We start from the raw sequence: 25,946 nt of genomic DNA on the forward strand, positions 1-25,946 counted from the left end.
TCGACCAAATGCCTGCCCCAACTGCTTTAAACTTTAAAAAGACTGATTCTTTCGTAGCCCTGGGAAATCCTCCCAACCGTGTGATGCTAGTCATCACTTAATGAGTGTTCCGTTTGCTCAGACACTGTTTTTTTTTTTTTTAACTTTTATTTAATGAATATAAATTTCCAAAGTACAGCTTATGGATTACAATGGCTCCCCGCCCATAACTTCCCTCCCACCCGCAACCCTCCCCTTTCCCGCTCCCTCTCCCCTTCCATTCACATCAAGATTCATTTTCAATTCTCTTTATATACAGAAGATCAGTTTAGCATATATTAAGTAAAGATTTCAACAGTTTGCACCCACATAGAAACACAAAGTGAAAAATACTGTTTGAGTACTAGTTATAGCATTAAATCACAATGTACAGCACATTAAGGACAGAGATCCTGCATGAGGAGTAAGTGCACAGTGACTCCTGTTGTTGACTTAACAAATTGACACTCTTGTTTATGGCATCAGTAATCACCCTAGGTTCTTGTCATGAGTTGCCAAGGCTATGGAAGCCTTTTGAGTTCACCGACTCTGATCATATTTAGACAAGGTCGTAGTCAAAGTGGAAGTTCTCTCCTCCCTTCAGAGAAAGGTACCTCCTTCAGACACTGTTTTGTATCTTCTCCTTGTAGCCACCTCCTGCCTAGACCCTGTGGCTGTCCACTGCTCCCCTAGGTTTAGAAAGGACAGAGCTGAAATGACAGAGGGGAACTTGCCCATGGTCTCAAGTGGCCAGGCTAGGATTAGCACTCACACTCATCTGGCGCCGTGACCGTGCTGGGACTGCCCCTGTCTCTGACCTCACTGGCCTCTGCTTCCCTTTTTGTTATCAGTGTTGAGTCAGCTTCCGTTGAAACTTAAAATCTGGGGACAGGGCCACTTTGTCACTTTGTGACATGAATTGACTAAATGATTCAAAATGCTGTTTTCTTTTTAAAAGGAAGTGGGGCGGACATTTGGCCTTGTGGTTGAGTTACCAGTTAGGACATCAACATCCTACATCACAGTGCCTGGGTTCGAATCCCAGCTCCGGCTGATGATTCCTGCTTTCTATGAATGTGCACCCTGGGAGCTGGGAGGGGGTGGCTCAGGTAGCAGGCTCCTGCCACCCGTGTGGGAGACCAGGACTGATTCCTTGCTCCTGATATAGCCCTGGTCATTGTGGGGATTGGGGAATGAACCAACAGATGGGAATTCCCTCCCCCCATCCACCTCCATCTCAAATAAGTAAATTAAAAAATCATGAATCAGAAGAAAGGTAAACTTTGACAAACATCCATTGGCTCCTTTTTTTAAAAAAAAGCTTTATTTATTTATTTGAAAGAGTTACACAGAGAGAGAAGGGGAGACAGAGAGAGGGAGAGGGAGAGAGGGAGAGAGGGAGGGAGAGATCTTCCATCCGCTGGTTCATGCCCCCGGTGGCCGCAGTGGCCGGAGCTGTGCTGATCTGAAGCCAGGAGCCAGGAGCTTCTTCTGGGTCTCCCACAGGGGTGCAGGGGCCCAAGGACTTCTACTGCTTTCCCAGGCCATCGCAGAGAGCTGTATTGGAAGTGGAGCAGCCAGAACTTGAACTGGCCTCCATATGGGTTGCTGGCACTGCAGGCGGTGGCTTTACCTGCTACGCAACAGCACCGGCCCCCTTTGGCTCCTTCTTCTTCACGCCACATGCAAAAATTCACCAAATGCTGAGTCCATGCCCAGCATGTCTGGCATCAGCCCCCTTCTTCACACACCCCTCCTTCTCTGCAGGGTAACGGCTGGAGCCTTCTAGTTGGTTACACACCTTCAGCCGTCACCTGTGCCGCCCAGCCTCGTCATGGACCCAGAATAAGCGTTTAAAGATCCGGCACAGAGTGACTGTGTCTGCTTCTCACTTGAGTTCCTGTAGGGGCTCCTTTGCCTTTCAGACAAGGTCTTCTGTCCCAGAGGTTTGCCGGAAATTCCAGCCAGGCGGGGCTCTTTGCCTGTCCGGGGCTCTGCAGTGCTGTCCCGTGGTTGCTTTTTTCCCCACATCTCTCGTTGCCGGGAAGGCTCCTTCCTCAGCTCCTGTTTGTCTTGTCATCTGCACTCCCATGCCTTTCGTGGCAGGTGTGAGTCTGGCTGAGTGCACGCTCCCTCTGTGTGTGCCTCTCATAGCCCGTGCCCATCTCATAGCCGTGGGCACATCATAAGCGGTGGAGATGGACTCTGTGCGCCTCATCCTTGCTCTTGATGCATTTCTGTGGGGCGAATGAGGGAAGAGCGATTTGCTGGGCCACCCCATGGCACATTTCTCTTCTCCATGCAGGTAAAGAGAAGAAAATGGGTGGTGGTGCTAGTTACGTGATCTGGTGGGAAGGAGAAATTTAGAAGGAGGTTAAAAGATGTGACTGGGGCTGGCACTGTGGCGTAGCAGGTAAAGCCACTGCCTGCAGTGCCAGTAGCCCATGTGGGTGCCTGTTTGAGCCCTAGCTGCTCCACTTCTGATCCAGCTCTCTGCTGTGGTCTGGGAAAGCAGTAGAAGATGGCCCAAGTCCTTGGGCCCTGTGGGGAGCAACTCGGACTAGACTGTTACTCGAATTAAGACTTAATCTATGCATCTGCTCTCCCACAATATGGCGCTGGGAGAGGAGGAAACAGCTTCTACACAGCTGCCTCCAGTTCAACCAATAAACTGTAGGACCTGCTCCTGATTGGAGGAGAGCAGCGTACTTGGCGTGTGGGTAGCAGAGTTAGGATTGGTGGAAGAGGACTATAAAGGAGGAGAGAGACAACATGCACCAGGAACATCTATCTGAAGGAACACCTGTGCAGCCCCCTGAGAGAGCCGGCCGGCGGTGTGCCGCTCCCCCGCGGAAGTGGGGAAAGTGGCAGGGGGAACCGCCCTTCCACGGAGGTGGGAGGGACGGTAGCCAACCCGGGAAGAACCAGCAGCAAACCCGGGAAGGGCCGAGCAGACAAAAGAACAGCGCAGGGTCCTGTGTTGTTCCTCCATGAAGAGGGGGAGCGACATAATGGTGCCGTGACTCGGATAGGAAACCTACGCAGGGTTTAGTTTCGTTCCTCCGCGAAGAGGGGGAGCGACATAAAGGTGCCATGACTTGGATATGAAACCTAGGCAGGGTTTAGTGTCGTTCCTCCATGAAGAGGGGGAGCGACAGGGCCCCTGCAATTGTGTGGGAGACCTGGAAGAATCTCCTGACTCCTGGCTTCTGATTGGTGCATCTCCGGCCGTTGTGGCCAATTGGGGAGTGAACCAGCAGATGGAAGACTTCTCTCTCTCTCTCTCTGCCTCTCCTTCTCTCTCTGGGGATAAGGCCAGATCTGCACAGGGTCTGCAGATCTGACTTTCAAGTAAATGAATAAATCTTTAAAAAAAATAGATGTGACTGTGTCAGGAGCTAAGAGGTTATGAGAGTCATTTCTGATCTCTGCACTATGGCTCCTAGGCAGATGGTAAGTTGGACACCATGATTGCTAAGGTTCTTCTAGGCCTGTGCTATGGTGTGAATGTTAGGTTGAGTGTTCCCCAAAGGCCCAAAGCTTGTTCCACAGGTTGGTGCTATTGGAAGGTGCTGGAACCAATAGGAAGGAGGTGGGGCCTGGTGGGAGGTCCTTGGCCAAGGGGGCTGGGCCTGTGGAAGGTGGTGCTCCTGTGACTTCTTGAGTTCTTGTGGAGGGTTGATGTAAGCCTGAGAGTGGGCCCAGCCTCTCTTTCTCAGCTTGCCAGGTGATCCCCACTCCAGCCACACACCCTGCCATCTGCCAGGGGGCTTTCAGTGGAGCCTGTGTCATGCTCTGTGGACTTCCAGCTTCCAAAATGGAGAGCTAAATACACATTTTCTCTTTAGCAATTAGGTGCCTCAGGTATTTCCTTCTAGTAACGCAGACCTTACAGCCACAGTTCACAGTGCTCTGCATGATAACTTCAGGGAACATATCTTGTAGAGATATAAAACTTCTTTTTAAAAATATTTATTTATTGAAAGTCAGAGTTACACAGAGAGAGGAGAGGCAGAGCTAGAGATAGATAGAAAGAGAGAGAGAGAGAGAGAGAGAGAGAGAAAGAGGTGTCTTCCATCCGTTGGTTCACTCCCCAGATGGCCACAGTGGCCGGAGCTGCGCCAATCCGAAGCCAGGAGCCAGGAACCAGGAGCTTCTTCTGGGTTTCCCATGTGGGTCCAGGGGCCCAAGGACTCGGGCCATCTTCTACTGCTTTCCCAGGCCACAGCAGAGAGCTGGATTGGAAGAGGAGCAGCCAGGACATGAACTGGCACCCATATGGGATGCCGGTGCTTCAGGCCAGGGCTTTAACCCACTGTGCCACAGTGTGGGCCCTGAGATATAAAACTTCTTAAAAGATCTGATTATTTCCTTATGTTAACAAGTTTAGGGGCCAGCACTGTGTAGCAGGTTAAGCCACCTTGTGCAGTGCCCGCATACCACGTGAGCACTGTGTCGCTCCCCCACTCGCGGAGGAACGACACTGGATGCTGTTTGCTTTCCCCGGCCCTTCCCGGATTTGCTGCCGCTGGAGGAGCGGCACCAGCGAGCTCTCCGACCGGCTCTCTCAGGGGGCCGGCTCCGCATGTTGTCTCTCTCCTCCTTTTATAGTCCTCTCCCACCAATCCGTGCTCCGCTGCCCGCGTGCTGAGCATGCCACTTTCTTCCAATCAGAGGTTGGATCAGGAATCAGCTAATTAACGAAGCAGCTATGTAAGATTTGTTTACTCTCTCTCAGCGCCATATGGTGGGAGATCAGACGCATAGAGTTAGTTTCAGTCCACAGTCTCAGTACTTATTTGTCTCCCGGGCGCCCCGCCATGTTGCAGGAGACAGACCCTGCTGCCCACACACTGGGTCAAGTCCTCGCTGCTCCACTTCTAATCCAGCTCCCTGTTCATGCACCTGGGAAGGCAGCTGAGGATCCCTCCTGTTTTGGGGCCCCTGACATCCGGGTGGGTGACCTGAATGGAGTTCCAGGATCCTGGCTTCAGCTCTGGCCACTGTGGCCATTTGGGGAATGAACCAGGAGATAGAAGACCTTTCTCTTTCTCTTTCTATTTCTGTAACTCTGCCTTTCAAATTGATAAATAAATATTAAGAAAACAAAAAGCCAAGCAAGTTTGGGGGCTGGCCTTGTGGTCTATTAGGTTAAGCCACCGCCTGCAATGCCTGCGTATCGCTCGGGCACCACCTTGAGTCTTGGCCGCTTCACTGCTGATCCAGCTCCCTGCTGATACTCCTGTGAAAGCAGTGGAGGCTGGCCCAAGTGCTTGGGGCCCTGCAGCCATGGAGGAGACCCAGAAGAAGCTCCTGGTCCTGACTTTGACCTGGCCCAGCCTAGGCCATTTCAGCCATTTGGAGAGTGAACCAGTGGATGGAAGATCTTTCTGTCTCTCCTCTCCTTCTATAACTCTGCCTTTCATGTAAATAAATGAATCTTTAAAAAAAAGTTGAAATTTCATTTTAAGCATACAGGGATATGATATTTAAGAGTCTCTCTTTTTTAACTTTTATTTAGTAAATATAAATTTCCAAAGTACAGTTTATGGATTACAATGCCCCCCCCCATAATTTCCCTCCCATTTGCACCCCTCCCATCTCCCGCTTCCTCTCCCATTCCATTCACATCAAGATTCATTTTCAATTAAAGAGTCTCTTTTAAAAGCTTGTTCATTATTCTCCCTTTAAGATATTAAATAAAGGACATGTTAACATAAATAAGTACAGTTTTATTTTTGGTTATCCTAATATGTCAGAGCATGTAAATCAAAAGGAAAAGCAAAATAATTCAATTGTAAATCTTCGGGAAGTTATTCTTGTGAGACTGCCTTGGCTTGAAGTATTTTTGGAGCCGCTTGTTCAGAATTACCCTGGAGGATTTAGCACATTCTTTTTTCTAATTTGGGCAAATCTGTGTCTCTGTAGGACGCTTTTGTGAATAAAGTGGGTAATCAAGCTGTATTAATGTTTTATTTATTGCTTTGACACACTGCTTATGAAGTAACGTATATTTATTTGGATAACACAGAATAAAGAAGAGGGTGAATGACCTGTATTCCTGGGTGGAGTCAGGGGCAGGTAACTCCATTCAGGTATCCTATGTGAGTGGCAGGGGCCCAGGCACTTAAAGCCCGTCGTCTGCTCCCTCCCGGGGAGGCGTTAATAAGAAGCAGGGTGGGAAACAGAGCAGCAAGGACTGCAGCTGGCTCTCCAGTGTGGGGTGTGCTGTCCCAAGTGCTGACTTCCAGCTGCTGCCCCACAACGCCTGCCCCTCGTACAATTTCTGATGTGTCTCCTTTCAGATCTTCTGTGATCAGACAGAGCTTATTATGCACCTGTTTGAATACCTTCAGTATCAGACCTGATGGAGCGTGAGAAGCACAAAACCAGTCCATGTTTTAAAAGAAGAGACGAGGGGAGCCAGCATTGTAGTGCAGAGGGTAAAGCTGCTGCCTGTAGTGCCAGCATCTCATAGGGGTGCCAGTTCGTGTCTCGGCTGCTCCGCTTCTGGTCTAGCTCCGTGCTAATGCACCTCAGAAGGCAGCAGACAATGGCCCAAGTGCTTGGGCCCTTACTACCTACGTGGGAGAGCTAGAAGCTCCTGGCTCCTGGCTTTGACCAGTTCTGGCTATTGTGACCATCCGGGGAATGAATCAGTGGATGGAATATCCCTCACTCTAACTCTTGACTTGCAAATAAATAGATATATTTAACAAAAAGAAGAGGTGAACCATTCAGCTGATAAGATAGGGATAGCCACACAAGCGTATGCATTTGTACAAAGTGGTTGTATTGTTCTTAAGGTGAGCACTCCTTACTCATTTATGTACTTATACCCCAATAGGTCGGAAAACTCAACAACTCTGTTAAAAAGAGAAGTCAAGGAACTGGTGGCGGGGAGGAGCCATAAGAAGTAGGTAGTGAATTCGAATCCTGGCAATGTTGCTCAGTGACCTGGGGATCCTGGGCACCACCTTTAACCTTTTGAGGCTCAGTTTCCATGGCAGAAGTGAGATTTGTGACGTTTGCCATAGGAGGCAGTCGGGGGTATCACATGCATTCCAAGGCTTGGGCAGCACCTGGCATGCAGGAAGTGATCAGTGCACATTTTTACCCAAAAAGGAGCCGGAAGAGCATTACATAAAATTTGTGACCAAACAACGACTTCTCATCACTCCCAGATGAAACCCAGGAATCCCAGTGCTAAAGAGGTGACGGAGAAAAAGCTGAGCTCCTGTGTCACTGGTGTCATTGCAAGTTAGCGACACCTAGCAGCCAGTAACAAAAGCTCAGAGCTGATGACAGTCTTTAAACTGTTAATCCCCCTTTTTCCAATGATAGCTCGAGGAAATGGCTCAGAGAGGAAAAGCAAAATGCATTTATATAAAAAATGCTTGACTAGGTTACAATAATGTGTGGAAACTGCTAGCTGAGAGGTGGCTAATTAAACTGTGTCTTAGCACAACAGTAGAATATTGCTCCATTTAAAAGTGACAGATATGGGGACTAAGTAGATCTATGAAGAAGTCAAGCTAAAAATTAGGAAACCCCATAAAACCCACTACGTCTGTGTGGTGATAATGTGAGAAGTGAACTTTGCAAATGGCTGGTTTTATGTGGGATGGGGTGATCTATATTTCCATTTTTGGCTTTATTGTAGTATAATGATTGGTAAATGCATCAATAAAACAAAGTAAAAAATAGAAATTATATGATCTGAGAACAGGGTGTTTATGAAAATAGAGCGGAGAAAAAGTAGAATAAAAATGTAGAACAGATATATAGGTAGAAAAACAGACGTTGTATTCCTTGTAATTTTGAAGTTTGCCTCGTTAATGCCTTGGGAAGTTGCTATCCCATTTGAGAAATGCTTTTCAGCTAAAATCTCAAAATACCGAGATGAAAATTCATGAGAGAAGTTGTTCTCAGAGATACTAAGACCTCTGTCAGCTGTGCAATTTTTTTTCCCTCAGCTTTCTTTCCTCCTTTTACAAGGTTTGGTAGATGTGGAAGTGGTTTCAAATCACTTTATTTCTTTGCTGTAACTTTTTATGTCTCCCCAAGGGGTCACACCATCTATCCATTTCAAAAGAGAAAAGGACACGTTTTTAGTGCAAAGAGAGAACGGCCACTTGAGAGCATCGGTGGGGATGAATGAAATATGGCAGCTGTAGTCCCAAAGCTTGGAGCCCTTGCATCACTGCAGGTCAGAAGCTGCAGGGTGGGGGCTGCGTCCTTGTCATCCCCAGAGCCTGGGTCAGCTCAGTGGTTTTGATGTGAGAAGGGTGATGTTGGAGTGCACACGGGAACACAGCAGTTACCAGGTCAGGAACCCTCTTCTTTCCCTTCGGGCTTCCTTTGGGGGTGTCCCTGTGAACAGACTTCCCTGGGAAGGAAACGGGGAGCCTGGTCAGGTGTGGGAGGGCTCAGGGGTTTGAGCAGATGAAGGAAACTTTGCATCTGAAATGTACCTGCCTCTTGATTTGTGACCCAACTTACAAAATGCAGGCCTATATCCCTGAAAAGAGACAGGAGAGAGAACTGGCAGAGGCATAGTACTGGAAGGAAATCTTCAGAGATCAACTAGTTCTGGGCCAGCGCTGTGGTGCCAGAGGGCAAAGCCGCTGCCTCTGATGCCAGCATCCCATATCAGAGCACTGGTTTGAGTCCCTGTTGCGCTGCTTCAGATCCAGCTCCTGCTGATGCCCCTCAGAAAGCAGCAGAGGTGCCTGGGCCCCTGCACCCACAGGAGACCCAGATGGAGCTCCTGGCTTCCACCTGGATCGGCTGCAGCCATTGTAGCCATTTGGGGAATGAACCAGCAGATGAGTCTCTCTCTGCCCCATCATTCTGCCCTTCAACTAAATAAAACTAAATTTTAGTCCACAGTTCACCTATTCTGCTATAACCTATCATCTGTTTCATGAGTGAATAGAATAGAGGTGCTCAAAGCCCCCAGACAGACGGTGATGACAAGAAGGAAACTTCTGTTCATGACCTGATTAGACTGGTACACATTGTGTCCCATGAAATCTGTGTGATTAATCAGTATGAATCAAAATATTGTTTAAATGTTTAAGGTGATGGAAATGCTAGCCAACCTGGCTTGATCATTGATTAAATTGAATATATGTATCAGATTCTCATCCTGTACCCCATAAATATAATAAATATTTACATTGGTTAAGTATGTAAAATTGGATGTTAGCCAACATCTTTATCATGTTTAAGGGGATGGAAGTGCTAATGGTTTGATCATGGTACACTGAATGCAAGTATCAAATTATATCATAATGTACCCCCAAATATGTAAAATTGAAGAATTATAGACATCAAGTAGTCCAAACACTTAATTTTACCAAAGGGGATGCAGTTCTAAAGAAGAGAAATGGTTTGACCCTGTCATCAGTGGGGACATGGCCAAAAGCAATTCTGTTCACCCCCAGCTTTCCGCTCCCAGCTGCGCCTTGCTGGGGCTGCCCCTGCCTTCCACCGTCACTCCACTACCGACCTGTTCTACTGTCACCGTGCAAAGACCTGCCCTTCAGAAATGCGTCGTCAGAGGTGTGAGCCGTAGCACAGAGTCTCACCAGTCCTGTTTGCCAGGCAGACAGCAGGATGTTTCATATTAAGAGCTCAGGTCTGGTATCAGACCTGGGAGGGGGCTGGTGCTGACATTGAACAAGTCACTTAACCTCGCGAACCTTGAGCTCTCCTCTAAAGTGGAGTATCGTCATCATCCCCAACTCTGAGATTCTTTAGATGAGGATTAAATGGAATAATCCATTAGATGGAGGCCTGACTTAGAGCAAGCACTCAAAGGATGCTAGCCAGCCATTGTTAGCACTACGGTGAAGGTAGGTAGAACTGCTTCTGCCAGAAACTTGAAGGGATGAGAACTGGATGTCAGGGGGATGGGTGTTGTCCAAGCACAGTGTCGATGCTCAGAAAGACTTTTCTGGGATTGTAAAACCTTCCAAGCTGCCTGCCTCAGAGATTTTTCTCCCACAGTCTCGTACATGTTTGATGTGATTGATTTTGTCTGTAGCTTTTCATTCAATAGCTGTCTTAATTACTCACAAGTTTCACTACTCCTTGACTTCTGATCTTTCTACTCTACTTTATGCCTTTACTCAGTAATTTTTATAGCCTTATTGTGATATAATTGACAGACAATAAACTCACATATTTAAATCCTACAATTTGATTAATTTTGGCATATATAGATACCCAGAAAACCATCACCAAATCAAGATAATGAACATATACATTACCAGAAAACTTTCCACATGCCCTGATGGGTAATCTTACCCTCTCCCCCTTCCAAGTCCCTCATGACCCCTCCTATGTCTCAACCCCCATCCCCAGCCAAACGCTGTCTTCTAGAATGTTACACAAGGGGAATCCTATAGGTGTGCATTCAGTTTGTTTGAATACCATTCTTTGACAACGTAATTCTCATCCATGTTGCTACAGGTACCAATGTTTCATTCCTCTTTATTGTAGTACTCCAATAATTTTTTATTTTTTTTAACCCTGTCTTGCTTACCTGGTCCTGGTGTGGAATGAAAACATAATTTAATGATTTAAAAATATTTACTGACTATGCGATGTGTTATTTTTAATTTCATTATTATCTGGTAGCAGCCACTGGCGACTCCTTGAGGGCAGTGCTCATTTACGTTCTGCGCACACAGGCTCTTGTAGATGGGGTCTAGACGCGTGACTACTACTTGTTTATTTGAACTTTGAGACTAAAATTTCTTGCATCTCTTGAGCTCTCCATATAAAAATGAAAAAAAAGAAAAGCATCCTTCCCATTGGCCCAACCCAATAGATTGATTGAGTAAATTCAATTATATAAATGTTTACACAGAGTTTTCAGTTTCATGGTGAAATATTTATTCTGTTAATGTTACAGTCTTCTTTTGAAAATGTGGACAATATGTTCTCAATTCCCTTGCACTTGCAGCATAACATGAAACAAATTAAAAAATGGATGCAGCAAAAGCAGTACATTTGCAAGGTAGTAAGAGACCATTTGGGAGGCAAGTCCATTTTTGCAATGATTTTCGCCATCATCATAGTATCTCTCAACCATTGACGATTCTCGCATTCGTGAAGGGAAAAGATAAAAACTATCATTCAAAATGCCTGCCCGAGTTTGGTGAAAGATTTAATTTCTTCATCTATCACCATGTCACCAGTCCCACAAACATTACAGATCAGCTCTCACGGCCAGAAGTACGGAGACTTGGCAGTGGGGAGGTAGAATTGAGCCAGCGGGAATCGTAAAGAAACCAAAGAAAACACACTGCCCACATTCTGCAGCTCAGCCTTGTGTTCTGGGCAGCTGTCCTGGTGTTCTCTTTGCCCGAGGAGCCAGGGAAGGCGGTAATTTAAAAGCCAAGCCAGTAATGAAGATGTATACACTGACCTTAAAGATTCTACAAGGATTCCAGTAGCACATAGATTTTTATGTAGAACATTTAGAAAGTAAATGCACTTTCTCTTCGGGAAGGTAACTTGGAGTTGATGTGTTCCAAACTTTTATTTTGCAGGTGACTTGCCCAAGGTCACACAATGACTTAATGACAGAACTGGGGCTGGTCTTGGGAATTCTTCGTGTGTGTGTATGAGAGAGAGAGAGAGAGAGAGAGAGAGATCTCTTCCATCCGCTAGCTCATTCTCTAGATGTCCACAACAGCTAGGACTGAGTCAGGTTGAGGCCAGGAGCCAAGAATTCAATCTGGGTCTCCCTCTGGGTGGCAGAGGCCCAACTACTCGAGCCGTCACCTCTGTCTCCTGTAGACCTTGTGTTTCTGACCATGAACCTGCTGCTTCTTGTTGTGGCAGTAAGGTGTTGGAATGTGTGTAATTGGTCCTTTTGGAACAAACGACTGCGCTTGCCCAACTCTACCAGTCAGCTATGTGACAGAAAGACCCTGATGAAAAGTGACATTTGGTTAATGGACAAAGCCATGATTCTTTATCAGTGAGTTTGGTAAAATCTCTGTACTCAGGGAGGCTGTAACTTTAAGTGTTAAAAGAGCTTACTCCCTATTTAAGTGCCTTTTCCATGTGTTCTTGAGTTGAAATGCTCTCCCGAGTCATCATCATTTGTCTGTAGCTTGTTCCATCTGTGACCTGCCTTCTTATACGCAAGACAGTGGGAACATGAAGACAATGGTCATTCTCCCTCACTAACTGATTGAGTCCAACTTCTGTATTTTGTGGATCTAGAAACAGAGACTTATAGAAGGGGAGCGCTTGTCTTCAGTAACCCGTTTGAGATGAAAAGCCGAATCTCTTCTTCTGGACATGACTAAGTGTGACAGGTGTCCCCGATGCACTGTCCGTGCTTCATCAGCGTGTGTGGTGGTGTCCAGCACGGCTGGGCAGCAGCAGGATCTAAGAGGGGCATGGCTGACCCACAAGGCCTTGTTTGAAGGAGGTGTCTGATGCAGTACACGTTTGCGTGTGAGTGGAACTACAGCATTGCAGGCTCAGATGGAGGCACAGCCACATCTGTCTGCATCTTAGCTGATTTAGGAGACAGATTGTATTATTGGTCTCACACCCAGTAGTAAACAGAAGCATGTAGTTTCTTTCCAGTAGACTTGTTATCATCCCCCAGACTAAGTCAGTTTGCCTTTTTGTTCTACAGTATGTGATTGTATCTCTTGTTAGTGTGGGATATGAATTACTTCTGCCTTGTGTTAGCAGTTCACCTGTCAACGGCACGGAGATAGCTCAGGTGGTGAGTGGAACTCTGTGCCCAGCTTGGGAGACATTTGATAACTTTGGAGGCCATAATAGACCTCTGCATTTAAAACGAGACTTCAGCTAATTTAATAACAGAATTTCGTTATCTGAGATCATCTCCATTTATCAGAGAGAAACAAGTTGACATGGAGAACATAGGTCTATCAGCGGATGTATTAGCAAGAAACAGTTTGTGTCGGAACATTCTAGACAGGGATGCAGACACACTGTTTTCCATTTCTCAGAGTAATGGAAGAGTAACCTTTTGGGGGAAGATCTCATGACTCTTGTAGTCAGTTGTCCCGTAAAAAAATACCATTTGCTGTAAAATTAGTGAACGTGGAAGGAATGTGTTAAGAGCATCGTGACATGGGATTTGTCATGAATGGCACCCAAGGGCATTGGCTCTTCTGAAACATATTCTGGAAAAAGATAATTTTAGATGTTGTCTGCTCTGTTCTTGACCCTAACCCTGCTCTGTCTTCCAGAGGAGTCCAGTGATTCATACAAATAATAAAAAAGTTACTCTCAAGAGTTTAAAATCTCTGTTAGTGTTCACATATCCATAAAATAACTCCCCGGGGAAGAGAGGGTTGGCAGGCTCTTGGTGTGTCTCATGTGTTGTTTTAGGCATATGGATGATGGAGAGGCTTTCTCACCTTCCCTTCTTCACATGTCAGAAACCCATGTGTGTCCGACACACACACACGGTGTAGATGGACTAGAGATGTTAAGGATTCACATGTACGGGAGTGAGGATGCCTTGGAACTGAAGGAAGCTGAATGTGTACATTCACATACTGTGCGCTGATTGTGTTTTGTGAAGCTTTTTGAAATTCGCCTGCTGGAATGTTCAGTTTTTAAAGTGAACGTTGTGCAGAATGGGTTCCAAGAGGAAGACTTGTGTGATCTGATTGTACCCCTTTTCAGTAGTTTCGAATACTCTTTTCTGGAGGACCACTCATTAGAATGCATGGCGAACTCAGTCGCTGTAGGGATGAGGTGGGCCAGACTGCCAACCAGGACACTAGTAAGTAGGTGAGTTTTCTACAGGCGTCCTCCTAGCCGCCCCCATGCACATCCTAGCTCCTCCATAATCCCCCTTTGGTGCCAGCTTGTGGAGACGACACTGGACATTGCGCTGCGGGAACTCAGAAGACCAGGTCATAGTGTTTAGACCGAGGATGTCAGTGTTACTTTCTGTATTGCATAAGGCAAGAATCTGTGTCTACCGTGTGGCTCTGAAGTGGCTCTCCTGGATTTAGTTTCTAAATTTTTAGCACATTTCTAATGTCTTTTTCCTTGACACACAAAAGATTTGTCCAAGTATGTGTGTGTGGTGTGTATTTAATTGTTACCCACATTTTTTTTTCTTTTTTAAAAGATGTATTTGAAAAGCAGAGTGACAGAGAGGAGAGACACAGAGAGAAAGAGATCCTCTATCTGCTGGTTCACTCCCTAAATGGCCACAATGGCCAGGACTGGGCCAGGCTAAAGCCGGGAACCTGGAACTCCATCAGGGTCTCCCATGTGGGCAGCAGGGGCCCAGGCACTCGTGCCATCTTCCATTGATTTTCTGCATTAGCAGGCAGCTGGATCAGAAGCTGAGCAGCTGGGACTAGAACTGGCACTCATATGGGGTACCCATTTGCAGGCAGTGGCTTCATCCCCTGTGCCAGAACACTGGCTCCCAAGGATATGTTTTGTCACTGTAATTCGCTGTGGAGGATGAGCAGGGCATTGGCAAGGTTGTGTCCCATGAATGCAAGGAGCTACCACCTACAGGTTCCATAAACTCCCCATTGAAGAACCAAGCATGAAGACCAGTACTTGCACTGTGGAAGGAGCAAAGGTTTTCTTTCCATTTTCTTTTTAGAGTGTTGGATTTGGAAGTCAGAAGCATCCTGGCTCTATCACTTACTGGCTGGGCAGGCTTCTTCTTATTAAGGATTTATTTATTTATCTGAAAGAGTTAGAAAGAGGGAGAGATAGAGATAGAGATAGAGATAGAGAGAGAGAGAGAGAGAGAGAGAGAGATATCTTCCATCTGCTGGTTCACTCCCCAGATGGCTACAATGGCTGGGGCTGAGCTAGGTTGAAGCCAGAAGGCAGGAGCTTCCTGCAGGTCTCCCATGTGGCTAGCAGGAGCCCACACGTGTAGCTATCTTCGGCTACTTTTCCTAGGCCATTAGCAGGGAGCTGGATCAGAAGTGGAGCAGCTGGGACATGAACTAGCACCTGTAGGGGACGTTGGTGTCACAGGTGATGGCTTTACCCGCTATGCCACAACACTGGCCCCTGGGCAGGTTTCTTAACATCTTTTTTTTTTTTTTTTTTTTGACAGGCAGAGTGGACAGTGAAAGAGAGAGACAAAGAGAAAGGTCTTCCTTTGCCGTTGGTTCACCCTCCAATGGCTACCGCGGCTGGCGCGCTGCGGCCGGCGCACCGCGCTGATCCGATGGCAGGAGCCAGGTGCTTATCCTGGTCTCCCATGGGGTGCAGGGCCCAAGTACTTGGGCCATCCTCCATTGCACTCCCGGGCCATAGCAGAGAGCTGACCTGGAAGAGGGGCAACTGGGACAGAATCTGATGCCCCGACTGGGACTAGAACCCAGTATGCCAGTGCCACAAAGCGGAGGATTAGCCTAGTGAGCCGCGGCGCCGGCTTCTTAAACATCTTTTAACCTCTCTTTCCCCATTTATGAGGAGGGAATATTGATGCCCATGTCTGAAGAATCGTGGGGACTGAATGGGTTTACGTGTAAATGGCTGGCAGGTGTGTGGCCCATTGTTGGGGTGCTGTGTCCCGCTGAATATGCCCACTTCTCAGCATACCTGTGGTGCACCTGCTGTTTTCCATGACACTCTTCCCCTTCTGCACTGATCTCAAAGAGGGTCTTGTCAGTGGTTCCGCCACCCTCTGCCTTCTCCTTATTAGCTGGAGGCGAGCGTTCCCTCTGGAGGAAGTTGGGGCTTGGAACTGGAAGGAGCCCAGTGCTTCCTGGAGCTGAGGAGCAGAGCCTCTGTACCTCTGACTGTGCCCCTGGGCCTTGCTGGTGTCAGTCACACTCCAAGGCTGCGGAAGGCAGATCACTGTGTGTCGCTGAGAAACTGCTGCAGGTTTCTGAGCAGGGTGCCGGTGTGAGAAATGCAAATTAGACTACTCACCATCATGTGGCAGGGCGAGCTGACAGTCCATATGTTTTCATTATGAAAACAAGTGTGGTTCTGTATTATGTAGATTTTCCCCTGTTTATCCTGAGCTGAAGGGAGTATTCATTAAGGATATCAATACAGACCGGGCCGGTGACTCAGCCTCCGAGGCCGTCCCCTGCATGCTAAGAGACAGAACAGGAATGTAAGTGGTTGTGAAGGAGAGTGTGAGAGCGATTGGAAGGCAAATTATAAACTCATTTCAACTCTGGCCTGCGGGCGCCAAAGTCACATTATTTGTTGTCAAAGATGGAAAACAACTCAGATTCAGGTTCGAGTGATTATTCCACGTTGACACTGCTGCCGGTCTGCCAACTACAATTCCATTTAGACACAGACTAATTAGCCCAGGAGAGACGGAAGTGGACTGCGAGAGCAGAGCCAGGAGGCAGAGGAGGTCCTGAGCAGGGGCCCAGGTGCATGGCAGCCCACTCCAACACTGAACCCACGGGTAGCTGGGTGAAAGCGAGTGGGTGTGAAACAGAACCCAAAGGCCTACAGGAATATTCCTTATACTTCCACATATGTAGTGATGAACACATCCACTGCAGTAGTATACATTCTACATACTGCGGTAATACATACTTCACACACTGTGGCATATACCTTATACTTCTGCACACTATAGTAATATACCTTATACCTCTGCACACTGCAGTAATGTACACTACCACACACTGCAGTAGTATACACTTCTACATACTGCGGTAATACATACTTCACATACTGTGGCAATATACCTTATACTTCTGACACTATAGTAATATACCTTATACCTCTGCACACTGCAGTAATGTACACTACCACACACTGCAATAGTATACGCTTCTACATACTGCGGTAATACATATTTCACACACTATAGCAATATACCTTATATACACTGTAGCAGTGTACCTAATACTTCTGCACACTATAGTAATATACCTTATACCTCTGCACACTGCAGTAATGTACACTACCACACACTGCAGTAGTATACGCTTCTACATACTGCGGTAATACATATTTCACACACTGTGGCAATATACCTTATACTTCTGCACACTATAGTAATATACCTCTGCACACTGCAGTAATGTACACTACCACACACTGCAGTAGTATGCATTCTACATACTGCGGTAATACATACTTTCACACACTGTGGCAATATACCTTATACACACTGCAGCAGTGTGCCTTATAATTCTGCACACTATAGTAATATACCTTATACTTCTGCACACTGCAGTAATATATACTACCACACACTGCAGTAATACACCTTATACCTCTACACAGTGCATAAAGTACACTTCTACAAGCTACAGTAATATACCTTATATCTATATACAGTAAAGTAATGTACACTTCTACATACTACAGTAATATAGCTTATACCTCTATACACTGCAGTAATGTATGCTTCTACACAATGAAATAATGAACCTTATACCTCTACATACTGCACTAACGTATACTTCTACACACTGCAGTAATGTATCTTATACCTCTACACACTGCAGTAATGTACCTTATACCTCTCTACACTGCAGTAATGTACCTTATACCTCTACATACTGCAGTGATGTATACTTCTGCACACTGGAGTAGTATACCTTATACCTTTACACACTGCAGTAATGTATACTTCTACATGCTACAGTAATATACCTATACCTCTACACACTGCAGCAATGTACCTTACACCTCTACACACTGAAGTAACATAGACTTCTACACTGTAGTAATGTACCCTTCTATACACTAATGTACATTTGTACACTGCAGTAATGTATACTTCTACACACTGCAGTACTATACACTTCTATACACTGTACACTTCTACACACCGCAGTAATGTACATTTCTATACACTGTACACTTCTACACTCTGCAGTGATGTTCCTTTCTACACTCTGCAGTAAGATGTACTTCTATACTGTGGTATACAATGGTAATGTGCACTTCTACACACTTCAGTAATGTGTACTTCCATACTGTGGTATACCATAGTAATTAATGTATACTTCTCTACACTGCAGCAATGTACACTGTACACACTGCAGTAATGTATACTTCTATACTGTGGTATACTACAGTAATGTGCACTTCTACACACTTCAGTAATGTGTACTTCTATACTGTGGTATACTATAGTGATGTACACTTCTACACACTGCAGTAATATGTAATATGCTGTGGCATACTATAGTAATGTGCACTTCTACATACTGCAGTAATGTGCACTTCTATACACTGTACACTTCTACACTGAAGTGATAAACCCTCCTACTCACTGCATTAATATATACTTCTATAATGTAGTATACCATAGTAATTAATGTATACTTCTATACACTGCAGTAATGTACACTCTACACACTGCAGTAATATATATTTCTATACTGTGGTATGCCATAGTAATGTGCACTTCTACACACTGTAGTAATGTATACTTCTATACTGTGAAATACTATAGTAATATATACTTTTTTTTAAGGAGCTGATTTTTTTTTCTTTTTTTCTTTAGTAAATATAAATTTCCAAAGTACAGTTTATGGATTACATTGGCTTCCCCCCCATAATTTCCCTCCCACTCGCACCCCTCCCATCTCCCGCTCCCTCTCCCATTCCATTCACATCAAGATTCATTTTCAATTATCTTTATATACAGAAGATCAATTCAGTGTATATTAAGTAAAGATTTCATCAGTTTGCACCCACACAGAAACACAAAGTGTAAAAATACTGTTTCAGTACTAGTTATAGCATTACTTCACATTGGACAACACATTAAGGACAGATCCCACATGAGAAGTAAGTACACAGTAACTCCTGTTGTTCACTTAACAATTTGACACTTTTGTTTATGGTATCAGTAATCTCCCTAGGCTCTAGTCATGAGTTGCCAAGGCTATGGAAGCCTTTTGAGTTCGCCAACTTCAATCTTATTCCGACAGGGTCATAGTCAAAGTGGAAGTTCTCTCCTTCCTTCAGAGAAAGGTACCTCCTTCTTTGATGGCCCCGTTCCTTCCACTGGGATCTCACTCGCAGAGATCTTTCATTTAGGTCTTCTTTTTTTCTTTTTTTTTTTTTTCCCAGAGTGTCTTGGCTTTCCATGCCTAAAATACTTTCATGGGCTCTTCAGCCATATCTGAATGCCTTAAGGGCTGATTCTGAGGCCAGAGTGCTATTTAGGACATCTGCCATTCTATGAGTCTGCTGTGTATCCTGCTTCCCATGATGGATCATTCTTTCCCTTTTTTATTCCATCAGTTAGTATTTGCAGACACTAGTTTTGTTTATGTGATCCCTTTAACTCTTAGACCTATCAGTGTGATCAATTGTGAACTGAAATTGATCACTTGGACTAGTGAGATGGCATTGGTACATGCCACCTTGATGGGATTGTACTGGAATCCCCTGGCACGTTTCTAACTCCACCATTTGGGGCAAGTCTGATTGAGCATTTCCCAAATTGTACATATCCTCCCTCTCTTATTCCCACTCTCGTATTTAACAGGGATCACTTTTCAGTTAAAATTTAAACACCTAAGAATAATTGTGTGTTAATTACAGAGTTCAACCACTAATACTAGAACAAAAAAATACTAAAATGGATAAAGTATTACATTGTACATCAACAGTCAGGACAAGAGCTGATCAAGTCACTGTTTCTCATAGTGTCCATTTCACTTGAACAGGTTTCCCCTTTGGTGCTCGGTTAGTTGTCGCCGATCAGGGAGAACATATGAAATCTGTCCCTTTGGGACTGGCTTAATTCACTCAGCATAATGTTTTCCAGATTCCTCCATCTTGTTGCAAATGACCGGATTTCATGTTTTTGACTGCTTTATAGTATTCTATAGAGTACATGTCCCATAATTTCTTTATCCAGTCTACTGTTGATGGGCATTTGGGTTGGTTCCAGGTCTTAGCTATTGTGAATTGTGCTGCAATAAGCATTAATGTGCAGACAGCTTTTTTGTTTGCCAATTTAATTTCCTTTGGGTAAATTCCAAGGAGTGGGATGGCTGGGCTGTATGGTAGGGTTATATTCAGGTTTCTGAGGAATCTCCAGATTGAATTCCATAGTGGCTTAACTAGTTTGCATTCCCACCAACAGTGAGTTAGTGTCCCTTTTTCCCTACATCCTCTCTAGCATCTATTGTTGGTAGATTTCTGAATGTGAGCCATTTTCATCAGGGTGAGGTGAAACCTCATTGTGGTTTTGATTTGCATTTCCCTGATTGCTAGTGATCTTGAACAGTTTTTCATGTGTCTGTTGGCCATTTGGATTTCCTCTTTTGAAAAATGTCTATTGAGGTTCTTAGCCCATCTCTTAAGTGGGTTGTTTGTTTTGATGTTGTGGAGTTTCTTGATTTCTTTGTAGATTCTGGTTTTCAACCCTTTATCTGTTGCATAGTTTGCAAATATTTTTTCCCATTCTGTCGGTTGCCTCTTCACTTTCCTGACTGTATCTTTTGAAGTACAGAAACTTCTCAATTTGATGCAATCCCAAATGTTAATTTTGGCTTTGACTGCCTGTGCTTCTGGGTCTTTTCCAAGAAGTCTTTGCCAGTACCTATATCTTGCAAGGTTTCTCCAGTGCTAATAATTTGATGGTGTCGGGTCATAGATTTAAGTCTTTAATCCATGTTGAGTGAATTTTTGTGTAAGGTGAAAGGTAGGGGTCTTGCTTCATGATTCTGCATGTGGAAATCCAATTTTCCCAGCACCATTTATTGAATAGACTGTCCTTACTCCAGGGATTGGTTTTGGATCCTTGATCAAATATAAGTTGGCTGTAGATGTTTGGATTGATTTCTGGTGTTTCAATTCTGTTTCATTGGTCTATCCATCTGTTTCTGTACCAGTACCATGCTGTTTTGATAACAACTTCCCTGTAGTATGTCCTGAAATCTGGTATTGTGATGCCTCCGGCTTTGTTTTTGTTGTACAAGATTGCTTTAGCTATTCGAGGTCTCCTGTGTCTCCATATGAATTTCAGCATCATTTTTTCTAGATCTGAGAAGAAGGTCTTCAGTATCTTGATTGGTATTGCATTGAATGTATAAATGCTTTTGGGAGAATGGAAATTTTGATGATATTGATTCTTCCAATCCATGAGAATGGAAGATTTTTCCATTCTTTGGTATCCTTTTCTATTTCTTTCTTTAAGGTTTTGTAATTTTCATCGTAGAGATCTTGAACGTCCTTGGTTAAGTTTATTCAAAGGTATTTGATTGTTTTTGTAGCTATTGTGAATGGGATTGATCTTAGAAGTTCTTCCTTAGCCATGGCATTGCCTGTGTATACAAAGGCTGTTGATTTTTGTGCATTGATTTTATATCCTGCTACTTTGCCAAACTCTTCTATGAGTTCTAATAGTCTTTTAGTAGAGTTCTTTGGGTCCCCTAAATAAAGAATCATATCATCTGCAAAGAGGGATAGTTTGAGTTCTTCCTTCCCAATTTGTATCCCTTTAATTTCTTTTTCTTGCCTAATAGCTCTGGCTAAAACTTCCAGAATAGTAATATATACTTCTACACACTGCAGCAATGTATACTTCTATACCATGCTATACTATAGTAATGTATATTTCTACACACTGCAGTAATATGCAGTAATATTCTATGCTGTGGTATACTATAGTAATGTGCACTTCTACACACTGCAGTAATGTATACTTCTACACTGTGCTATATTACAGTAATGTATACTTCTATACACTGCAGTAATGTGTACTTCTATACTGTGCTATACTATAGTGATGTACACTTCTACACACTGCAGTAATATGTACTATGCTGTGGTATACTATAGTAATGTGCATTTTTACACACTACAGCAATGTATATTTCTATACTGTGGTATGCCATAGTAATGTATACTTCTATACTATGGTATACCATAGTAATGCACACTTCTACACACTGCAGTAATGTTTACTTGTCTACACTGAAGAGGTCAGTGAGTCAGAAAACAGCCTTCCAGTGCTATCTTCAGGACATTTTGCCCCTGGAGCACCTGGGGAACTAAGTGTTTTCTCTACGGGAACATTTGTTCTCCCACTGGAAGTTGGGCCAGAATGTTAAGGGTTTTGAGACTTGGGTGCCTGTGGGTCCTTCCTGTGGCCTTGGTACCCACTCTGCATGGGATACAAGAACAATTATATGATGATGATGATGACGATGATGACGATGACTGCTGTAAGTTGAACTATAAAGACAGATGGGCTCCGGATCAGGAACACTCCTTGCACAGGGAGGGCTCTGTGCCCTGCACAACATTCCTCACTGGCCTTGCCTTCCAGAGCCCTGTACCTATGCCCAGACCTCTACACCCTCCAGTGAAATCTGAAGAGCCGGGACTGCTTGGGGCCCACGCCGCACCCCCTGCCCGCAACATGTGCGGGTCCAAGCTGGCAGGGGCACTTGGTGGTGGTGACACAGCCCTGCTGGTGGGACGCAGCCCTGCCTCCCTGGTGGGTGGCTGTGGCCTCTGGGAGCAGCATTGGCGCGGGGTGCAGGGCGGGCACGAGTCTCCCTCCAGGGCACGTCTCTCCGCCTCTCACAAGCCTTCCTAAGCCTGTGACTGCGCCTGGCCTGGAGAACTCCGTGAGAATTTTCCGTCTTGGAGCACCTCAGCCCCAGGAGCCAGATTTTTTTTTTTTTAAGCGAGTCTGCTGAGGGGAGCGCCGGCCAGGGCAGCTTTGCTGGCGCAAAATCTCCGCCTCCACGCAGTCTTCCGTGTGACTGTGGCTGCTCCCCACCTGGGTTTTCTCTGGCTCTGCATTTTATCCCTTGAAATAGGGAGGGGCAAGACCACATCAAGACAGTACTTCCAGGTGACTTCGTTTGGTGGTTTGACGCTGTGGGTGCTTTGTGAACCGACCTGGGAATGGCCGGGGCTAAGCAGGGCCACCTCCTGTCTTCATTTCCTTACTTCTTTCTTGTTGCCTTGCAGATTCCGTTCCCAGCCCAGGGGCTGCTGTGGAGGAGCTCCAGTCTCTCCCCTCTTTCTAGTGCTTCCAGGTAAGTGAGGCTGTACCTGCGGCTCCCCTCAGAAGAGCAGTCCTGTAACTTGTCTCTGCAAATGATGCAATAGAAGCAAAAATTCAAATACGCAATGTACAAAGGGCTTCAAGAAGTTCATGGAAAATGGAATTAACAGGAGTGTATGTCGGTGCAAAAACATGAAATCCATGAATAGTTTGTTACTAATCTACATTATCCACGGATGTTCCGGCAAACGGTTGGGGTCTGAGTTGTAGTCAGTGCTCGGGGTATGTTGGAAATGTGCAGATTTCCATCCATCAGTCAGAAGTTTAATAACGAGTAATTATTTCAAGATGTCGGTTGCTTTTCCAAATAACGCGTTTACCTCGCTGCCTGCCTGGCGTGCTTGCGTCACCTCTGCCACCCGCCGCTTCACTCTCCTGGCCGTTCAGAATTTATCTCTCCTCAGAGTGAGTCGTGACGTAAACCAATAATATCAGCCACAAGCGCAACAGGATTCTTTGCTTAAAATGTTCACTTAAATGGGAACATTTGTTCTCCCCCTGGAAGTCGGGCCAACATTAAACTTTCTAAAATACTCGCCCTGTGATCAGATGGATACCATCAGTTGGTCCATGCCGTGAGATAATTATTTCAATAAAGCAATCGAGGGAATTGAAGAATGCCCTTTCTTGGCCAACTTAGCACATCTTCTGGGCATACTTTCTAGAACTTTCCCAGAGAATAGTACCCCAATTGATTACATGGTTGGTTTTAGTCTCGGGATGGATTAAATCTTAGTTCTGCCCTGATAACCAGAATTTGGAGTTTCTTTGCAATCAGATATTTTTGGACATCTGGCAAGACTAAACTTTAACAATAAAGCACCCCCAAAGAAAACATTGGAACCAACAGGATGAAGTGGGAACCTGTACGTGTGGTTCCCCTCAGCACAGCAATCCGTTTCGTTTTTTTAAACTTGTCTCTGGAAATGATTCAGTTGAAGCAAAAATTAAAATATGTAAGTGGGGCTCTGTGTGTACAAAGGGCTTCAAGAAGTTCATAGAAAATGGAATTAATAAGAGTGTATGTTGGTGCAAAAACTTGGAATCTGTGAATATTTTGTTACTAATCTACGTTATCCACAGACTTTCTGACAACCCTCATATGTAATTTCAAAAGGAACCCATTGCCCTCTCCTGCCGTTTAACACATTTACATGGAGATTTTGGTCATGATTTTCTTGTTTTCACTTTTGTGACACTGTTTTAGATGAAAGGGGCAGAAGTCAAAGCACTTGTGTGACTTGTTCTGCCTTAATTAATTGCTTTCTGTTAAAATGATACAGTGTGTGGGCTTTTTAAAGGGACTGCCTATGAGTTACTCAGAATCGAATAAATAAAAACAACCTCAGCAAAAAGTGTATGATACAAGCGAAAAATAACTGAAGAGTAGGTGTCCACAAATCCTCCACCCGGCAGAAAGAGGTCAGATCGCGGCGAGGGAGCCGCGGGGTTGTTTCAGTCTCGGGTATTATGAGACTCACCTGAGTGGTACTGAAGAGAACAGGGCACGAGAACATCATGCAGACCATAATGATTAAGACCCTGAGATCACGGCAGGAGATGTCACCAAACAGAGATGCACTGGGAAGCTGATGAAGCATGTTACAGGATGCCTGCGCTCTGAATTAAGCTGTGACAATAGCAAGACAGGGGAATGGGGGGTGGGGGGCAACAGGGCCGGGCTGTACAGCACTGGCTGGGTTTGGGTGCTGGTCGCCATGCTGCGGAATCTCAGGACAGAGTCAGGGGCTGCTGCCAGGGAGCAGAGAGGCCCTTGCCCACCCCTCACCCCCAGGGGAGTTCTAGATGGGGAGAGCCAGTGTTTTCCAGGGACTTCTGCATGCTTTTATACTCACAGGGCTGGAACATCCATCAACACTGGACCTTTGTGAGGTCTGCAGGAAAGCCAAGGGACTGGGTTGTTTCCTGCTGCCATAGGCAGAGGCATCATCCAGCCCTTGTGCTGGGGGCTGAGGGGCTTCCAGCAGGGGAGGTTCACTGCTTTGTTCAGTTAATAGCATCAGGCATCAAAGCTTTGCAGCAGGGACATCCTGAGCGTGCCCTTCACGGAGCCGTCCCGCTATGTTTCCTTCTCCGTGAGTGACTGCCCTCCATGCTACTGCCCTGCCCGTTTCTTGTCCTGACTCATTGATGAGTTTCCTGCTCTCCTTGCCTTGAGAGGTAGCCACCATCCCACATCCTTGTTCCATCCCTGATGACAAAGGGAAGACAAACCAGTGCCCCTCTGTGCCCTTGGAGCCACCTGCTCTGTGTCCTCGCCTTGTGGCCCTCTCGTGCCTGCTCATCACCTACTCACACTCACGGTGGCTACTCTGAGGCCATGTTGGTCTCCACGTGCCTGGAATGCTTTCTTCTCCCACACCCTGCAGGGAACTTGAGCCCATTCTTCAAAGCTCGCCTGGACACAAGTGATCTGTCCAGGGAAGCTTTCCCATGTAGACACCTGTAGGGCTGAGAACCAGTGCCTAGCTGCCCTGAGCCACCAAGTAGAAGAATGAATGAGTGGGATGCCTGGTCCCTGAATGTGCCCCTTTTGGTCTTCCTGGTTCTTCTGTGTTGTTTCCTGCTGTTGCATTGTCATTACCTTTGCACCTTGGTCTCACCCCGGAGCAGGGCACAAACCACCCCTCCCTCCTCAATTTGTTGGTCCAGCCTCCTTGTTGTGTATGAGGAGGAGAAACTTGTCTGTACACCGGAGACTTGCACAGCAGTGTGGGGAACATCTGGCTCGTGGGCTGTATAAGGCCTGCGAAATTTATCTGATATTGCCAAGGCAACCACAGGGGGGACTCAACGTTTGATAAGCCTCTAGCAGGTGGATTTTTAAGCTGATAGTTTTGTATGGTCTGCAAATGATGTTAGAAATAGTCAAAAG

General features: G+C 45.5%; 1 protein-coding gene across 1 annotated transcript in view; it reads left to right on the forward strand.

The window, feature by feature from the left end:
* The window catches only part of LOC138843459 (POLG alternative reading frame-like), a 237,685-nt gene that overhangs the window by 126,924 nt on the left and 84,815 nt on the right, over positions 1–25,946 (forward strand). The window contains exon 4 of the mRNA XM_070047307.1: positions 22,954–23,021. Within this exon, the coding sequence (XP_069903408.1) occupies positions 22,954–23,021 (68 nt within the window). The remainder of the gene's footprint in view (positions 1–22,953; positions 23,022–25,946) is intronic.

The sequence above is a fragment of the Oryctolagus cuniculus genome, chromosome 8, assembly GCF_964237555.1.
Source record: "Oryctolagus cuniculus chromosome 8, mOryCun1.1, whole genome shotgun sequence".
Classification (NCBI taxonomy): domain Eukaryota; kingdom Metazoa; phylum Chordata; class Mammalia; order Lagomorpha; family Leporidae; genus Oryctolagus; species Oryctolagus cuniculus.